Source organism: Mastomys coucha, unplaced genomic scaffold (assembly GCF_008632895.1).
Source record: "Mastomys coucha isolate ucsf_1 unplaced genomic scaffold, UCSF_Mcou_1 pScaffold17, whole genome shotgun sequence".
NCBI classification, from domain to species: Eukaryota; Metazoa; Chordata; class Mammalia; order Rodentia; family Muridae; genus Mastomys; species Mastomys coucha.
The window spans coordinates 9751782-9759419 of NW_022196899.1; the positions used below are offsets into that span (position 1 = coordinate 9751782).

The window sequence follows — 7638 nt, forward strand, 5'->3', positions numbered from 1 at the left end:
TTTTTTTTGGTTTATTTATTTATTGTTAGATCTAAGTACACTGTAAGCAGTCCTCAGATATACCAGAAGGGGGCGTCATCAGATCTCGTTACAGATGGTTGTGAGCCACCATGTGGTTGCTGGGATTTGAACTCAGGACCTTCTATAAAGCAGTCAGTGCTCTTACCCACTGAGCCATCTCACCAGCCCCCACATCCTGCATTCTTTGAAGAAAGTTTCAACTTACCAGGCCCAGACTGCAGAAATAATTTATTGTCACTTACCTTTTCAGAGTGATGAAGAGCCTGATTTTATCTAAACTCATCACCAATAAGTCTATGAAGATTTAAGTACTAATATAATAATTTTATAAAAAAAAAGACTTAAATTATAAACTTATTTAAAAGATTACTTATGTAAAATAAGATTCTTTTCTTTCTTGACCCGGGATCTTGCTCCATATTTCATACTAACCTGTCACTCCTTCTGGAGCCAAGGCTGACCCTTGAACTCATGACCCATGACCCCCTGCCTCAACCTGTTGCCTCCTGGGATTATAGGTATGTGCCATCATATCTCACTCTCTCGTCCTTCTTAAATAAATCTATAGAATTTGCTACTTTATCTGTTCTTTTTTGAATTAAAACAGAAATTTGCTTTACTAAAATATTGATGGATGATATTAATTACACAGTGAAAGTGTACATGCACGTGTGTGTGTGTGTGTGTGTCTACCTTATTTGTTGTAAACTGTAGCAATTCTCTTTGTTCTTCCAGGGTAAACAAACACGGTTCACAGATTTCGACCTGTTATGTTTGCTTCCGTCATCGTGGGACTATTGGACATACCCTGGGTCTCTGACGGTCCCACCTCTTCTTGAGAGTGTCACGTGGATTGTTTTAAAGCAACCTATAAGTATCAGCTCTCAACAGGTATGTTCCTTCTTCCAAGTTAATTGTGACATCATCAGAGGAAACGTCTGTCATTTTTAAAACACTGTTTTTATTTCTGCCATATTTTGGGGTCTGACGTTTTCTTTCATTAGTTAGGTGAATGGTTGGACTACGTAAGGTTCATGTCCTCTCCCTCTTTTTGACTTTCCCTCCTTCCTTTACTTCTTTCTTTCTATCTATCTACAAGATCTTTCTATTTCTATCAGCCTTGAAATTGGGATCTTTCTGCTGTAGACCCCCAGGCCCTGGGACTACAGGTCTGCCACCTGTAGTGGAGGTGCCATTGGAGGCACACGGATTTGATCCCCTTTTAAATTGACCTTACTGACATGTTAGATGCTTAGACTTTAAGTGGTCTACAACCCCACAGAGGACACATCAGCTATCTGCATGTCAGATATTTATATTATGATTCATAACAGTAGCAAAATGACAGTTATGAAGTAGCAACAAAGATAATTTTATGGTTGCGGGTCACCACAGCATGAGGAATTGTATTAACAGTCACAGCATCAGGAAGATTGAGAGCCACTGGTTGAAGCCTCTTTGAGGATGAAACATCATTTTGAAGGCCTGGTTATTTGCTTTTGTTTTTTAGTTTTGCTGCTTGTTTTATTTGAGGTAGAACAGAGCTTATACAGAGAGGATGGGTAGGAGAGAGGGGCCTCAAGAAAGGCAACCCACTCTTCTCTCCTCAGTCCCTAGACTGCTGTTCCCACAGATTCAGAAGGGGACATTCATGGAAGACATGGACCCATGAGAAACATGCACTCAATTGCTTCAGGAAGTGGAAATGTTGGATACTTAAGCCAGCAAGAGCATAGCTCTCCTGTCAAGAGTTTTTGTTTCTGCTGTTTTAGTGAAAGTTGGGCTTTGGCTTCTGTTCACAAAACAATTGTGGGTCTGCCCCAGGGAACATTGCTAAGAGGCTGCAGCTCCCTGTACTTTCCTTGGTAAAGCATTTACTCTGGCATTTTCTTTGTAAATTTTTATTTTTCTTTGAAACTGATGGGGATCAAATACAAGGCCTTGCTCATGCTAAGCACTTGGGCACTGATCCGCACGCACCACAGGCCTGTTTTTTTTATTCTGTAATATGATTATTGAGCCCTCAAAATAAGCCACAGGACCTAGATTCTCAGAGTGTCCTTAAGAAGGTGTTCCTGAATGTTGAGCTTTTTAATAGATTTTTTTTTCTCTCATGTCCGTTGAGCTTTTTAAAATTAGGCCCTGTGCTCTTCCCAGCACCAGAACCTAGTTACGTTTGCAGTGAGTTAGTGCGCCTTCCTGCTCTAGGCCTGTGCATCTGCCTGGCTGTGTATTCTCCACCTCACCTCCATCGGGTTAATCTTTCCAAGATCGTCTCGTGACAAGTTTTCCCTCGGGGTGAGAATCTGTGCTGAGGGCTTCCCCTTCTTGCCTTTGTATTTAGAGTTAGAGAATAATAACAATTTAATGCACAGTTATTAAAATACTTCATGAAAGTTTGGATAAAATCCAGGACTCCTGAAGCTGGAGAGCTGGCTGAGTATTTAAGAGGACTGGCTGCAATACCCACAAGGTGGCTCAAAGTGGTCTGTAGTTCCAGTCTCAGGGAGTCCAGTGCCTTCCTCTGGCCTTTTTGAGAATCAGGCATGTGAGCAGTGCACAGACATACGTACAGACCAAACACTCGTATACATTAAACGCATTCGTGAATAAACATTAAAAATTCAGGAGCCCTATAAATTTCGTCATCATCTAATGAGAAAAAAAAAAAACCCTGCTAGTGATTCAGTAGGCTTATTAATAGAGTTGATTTTCTTCCTTTCACTTGATAATTTTTTTTACATTTACTCACATATTAAATTTCACAAACTTAGTTAATTATTATAAATTCAAAATGGCTCATGGCTATCCATAGTTTAAGACTATCCTCGTTCTTTAGACTCTTGAAAAATAGTTTATTATTATTTTTTCTCCAATTCCTGAGTGACTTAGAAGAGAGCATTATCAAAATATATAATCTAGTTCTTTAAAAACAATAAAATGAACCTGACTAAAAGTAACTCCGTGCAAAGTGAGAGGTTATAATTGCCTCAACTGTGAATTCACTGCTTTAGCGGACAGGGCTAGCTTTCCTGCTCTCAAGTCTTCAGGTCTGCTCTCCTGACTGCCACACGCGATGAGAGACAAGAGGGGGAGAGGTATTATCGCAGTCATCCATGCCACCATATGGTAGATGAGGGACTAGTGGCAGGGCCAGCTCTCCAAGCTTCTGCTCTTAGGACTGGCTCACCTGCGCCCCCCACTACCAGGGTCAGCTCAGCTTTTTTTTTCCCCCCAGTGCTACAGCGAGTGAGGGGCAGGGCTGGATCTCCTGAGCTCATAATCCTTTCGGTAGCTTTGCCAACTGCCAGCGGTGGTGGTGGCGGGCAGGAAGATATCACCTATTTGCCTGTGTCATCTCATGGCAGAATAGTGGCAGGGTCAGCTATCCCACACTCGTGCCCTTGGGACTGGCTGCCCACACCCTGCTTTTAGGGTCAGCTCCACTGCGCTGCCTGCATGAGGTGGGGGGGGGGCAGATTTCCTGAGTGTTGCCTCCGGTGAGAGATGGAGCCAGCTCTTGAGAGCACAGCCTACAGTGAAGGACAGGGTCAGTTATGTACCTGCTAGAATTCTAGTGGACTCAGACATGCCCTTCCGTAGCAGGCCAGGCTGAGACCTCACCATAGCTCCAGATGGCGGGGCTGGCCTTCACCACAGGCTACTCCTCTCTGCCCTGGCGTCTCCAGTTCCATCACTCTCCATAATGCTCAAGTTGCTCCACTTTTCTTTCTCCCTCGTACTTTCGCCACCTCGTACTTGCCCATTGTAGTCACTTGGGGGATTAGAATAAATAACGTGGTATAAAAGAACTTAAGCAGTGTCTGGATCTCCGTGTTCCAGAAGAGAGCTTATTTTATTCTTACTCAACTTTGGCTCCAGTGGAGAGTTCTTCAAGATGGCTGAGACAAGTTGTGACCCAAAATTACTTGGAGAACTTTGCAAAAAAAAAAAAGGATTTTTGTCTCGCTGAGGTTGCTCTTCAAGGAGATGAAGGTCTTAGTCGTTGGGCCCAGGAAACCAGCAAAGCAGGTCACACTTTGCTCAGCCTCCAGGTTGTACTGAGATGAACCTGTCGAGACGGGGTAGGTGCTGAGTCAGCCTTGTTGAAAAGGGGGCAAGTTTTCTGCCTGAATGAGCCTGTGCCTACGTGAGGGATAAGAAACCTGAGCCAGCCAGGTAGGTCACGAAGCCAAAAGAAACTAACCTCAACAGGGCTTGGCATGCCTTACCTGGTTGGGCCAGGTGATGCGGAGAGTACTAAGCTAAGGCTTTAGAAAACGTGCCAGCTGGTAGAAGAAAGTTCTACAATAAGATGCAGTTCTGCACGGCTGAGGTCAAAGGCATACAGAGGTAGGGACCTATAACAAGCTTCTGAGGAATCAAATGGTGTGTGTTTGTGTGTGTGTGTGGGGGGGGTGACGTCTTCTGAGCAATCAGTGACATCCCTGGGGAGACACGTTGTCCTGGGAGGCTCACTGATCACTATCTTGAGGTTGAACTGCGTTCCTAATACCATCGCGTGGACTGGAGTCCACGACCAGGGTTACTTTAAGCCTCTGTGGCTGGATTTCACCAGGAGTTCTTCCTCATAAGTCTCATCTGTTTTCAACTAGAATGATCTACTCTAGGGAAAATGACTATTCATAAGTTGTGATTGTCTGTCTCCTTGTTCCCATGTCTGGACTCTTTAAAAAGACGTGACAGGATCTCGTTTTTGAAAACAATGATCAGATTCTGCGTCCACAGGTCATGGTTGTAAAGTACTGTATTAATGGTGAGAGCCGCTGTCTCCTCTACCTCCCTCTTATCTGATACGGTACAGGAAATGAAAAAGCATGGAAGCCTAACTGATGTGGCCTAAGGTTAGAGGACTTCAAATTCATAGAGAATAAAGGCTCCCAATCTAACAGTTTACTAATTTGTCTTCATCGAAACGCTGCAAAATCAAAACAACAAACCTTGTTCTAATATGCGGTATTTGTGTATTTTTAGAGAATTTATCCAATCTTTATCACTGTATTCTTTTGCTAAATATTATTAAACAATAGTAAATTTCCCCAAATTACTGGAGTATTAGAAATCAAAATTATAACAGAATATGTGAATAGAGCTTTGCAGCAATTAGAAGTAGTGTGTAAAGTTATATTTATTGATATTCAAAGATGCTTATATGTATTATGTTAGAAAAGGAGATATCAAGCATGAAGTATATTTGAGCACATTTTTGTAATAAAATATGCCAGATGTATGTTGTAGAGAGGGGCCATATAGAAAATCGTTCTGCAAATCCCAGTTTGTACTGTTCAGAGCACAACCTACTTTTACAACTTTGATCCTCAAGTGAAGAATGCTTATATACTTAATTTTGGATTCATTGTTATTTATATGGTAAAGCGAATCTAACAGAACAATTCTTTATGATCTGTGACCCATAACTTAGAATTTTTACATTGCATTGTTTTTACTTCTGGAAGAGTAAAGACTATAACTTTTTTTTATCTTTTCCACGAAGTTCATTAAGATCGGTGTGGCTTTCTGTGGTAAATTAATTCCGTTCTAATTTTCCACAGCTGGCCAGGTTCCGCAGCCTCTTGTGCACAGCTGAGGGAGAGAGTGCGACTTTTCTGTTAAGCAATCACCGTCCACCACAGCCCTTGAAGGGCCGCAGAGTAAGAGCATCTTTCTATTAGCAGCTACCCAGTCGGCACACGGATGTACCAAACACAATGGAACTCAGACACATTTGGACTAATGGCTTTTCAAGAATTTCATGTTTGTGGATTCCACTTGCCCAGCGCCTTTAGCACCACAGAGCAAACCAGAGGTCTGAAATAACGTAACCCATCACTCCTAGATTTGTCCCAATGGATGTCCAATTGCTAACTATTGGATGTATATTAAAATCACCTGCTTCAGCCTTCCTGACAATCATGTCAGCCTTCCAAACCTCAGACTGTACTAAAGTTTGTTGTGGGCTTTGACTGAGCCTATTCTACTCTAAATAGTGTTTGATAAAAACTTTAAATTCACTTTGAAATGGTATTTATTCCTAAACAAGCAGTTCTTACAGTTTTGATATTTTTTCTGATTAATCAAGAGTATATATTTCCTCTAATACATTTTTCTCAGATTCTCATTTTATGTACTGTAATATAGCAAACAGTAAGACAAAACACACACAGATTAGGATAGAATAACGTGGCTACTCCTGTGATTAAAGTAACCTACAATTTTAGTGGAGAATTTCTCAGGATAAGAACAGCTCTTTAAGGCATCGTTCCATGTAATATATTCACCCCAGAATGTTAATGACCACCAGAGTGATGACTGGCAGAGTGTGTGGCTCAGAGTGTTAACATGATTCAGATCAGCAGTGTACACAATTACACTGCAGCAGAACTGCCCAGAGCTGGTGAACAGGTTCCCACAGTTGCCCTGGGTTATCACAGAGCAGGATGTTATCCCTATATCTGTTGCTTTTTCTGTCACCAGTGAGAAGGATGAACCAAGTCTTGCATAGACACCTAAGCCACTCAGTGCATTTTCTAGGAAGAGTTTATTTCCCATTTGTACATATTAGTTAGGCTGTTTCATGATTTTACAAGATGCCATTGATTACTAACGTCACACTATTCTATCTGGAGAGATTTTCTTTTGTATTTAGTAAAAGGAAGACAGGCGCCATATTCCTTTTCCTTTGCCATCATAAGGCGATTCTATCATTAACTCAATAATCACACTTAAGACTTGAATATTTGTTATACTTTTGCTATTTTATGAGACTGTGTCCCTGAGTTTCTTAGGTTTAATAATTTGTTTCAGATCTTTCTCATCATTTAAATGTAAAGTTAATTACTGAAACTTTTCTTCATATTCTTCTTAGTAGGATAACTTTATTTTGAGTAAATTGTACTATGGTGATGTGTACTGTCACATAAGATGAGTCCACAGATTAGAATGAATACCTTAGCCAGTGTTTTCACCTGCAGAGTCCAACCTAAGGCTTAAGGGAAGACCCACATACCATAAATATTTCATGAATTGGATATTTAAAGGATTTATTTAATTATCTTGATAACTGCCATTCATCTGAGATGAAATGCAACCAAGTTAATTTAACAATTAAAATAGGATAGCTACTTCTTGGAAGCCCTTTAAAGGTAATACTTATTAATCTACATTTGTATAACCAGAGGTTCTTAAAAATAGTCGTTAATAGCTGAATAGTATTCCATGGTGTAAATGAGCCACATTTTCTGTATTCATTCTTCCGTTGAGGGACATCTGGGTTGTTTCCAGCTCCTGGCTATTGTAAATAAGGCTGCTATGAACATGGTGGAGCATGTGTCCTTGTAGTATGGTAGAGGATCTTTTGGTTATATGCCCAGGAGTGGTATAGCTGGGTTTTCAGGTAGAACTATTTTCAATTTTCTGAGGAACTGCCAAACTGATTGCCAGAGTGGTTGTACCAGCTTGCAATCCCACCAGCAACAGTGGAGGAGTAGGGCTCTTCTTTCTCCACATCCTCGCCAGTGTGTCCTGCCTCTTGAGTTTTTGATCTTAGCCATTTGGATTTGTATAAAGTGGAATCTCAGGGTGGTTTTGATTTGCATA

The 7638-nt window shown here is 41.1% G+C and overlaps 1 protein-coding gene across 1 annotated transcript in view; it reads left to right on the forward strand.

The window, feature by feature from the left end:
- Ca13 (carbonic anhydrase 13) overlaps positions 1-6054 on the forward strand; it is a 21587-nt gene extending 15533 nt beyond the window's left edge. The window contains exons 6-7 of the mRNA XM_031376365.1: positions 757-912; positions 5595-6054. Of these exons, the coding sequence (XP_031232225.1) occupies positions 757-912; positions 5595-5714 (276 nt within the window). The 3' untranslated portion in view covers positions 5715-6054. The remainder of the gene's footprint in view (positions 1-756; positions 913-5594) is intronic.
- The last annotated feature ends 1584 nt before the right edge of the window (positions 6055-7638 follow it).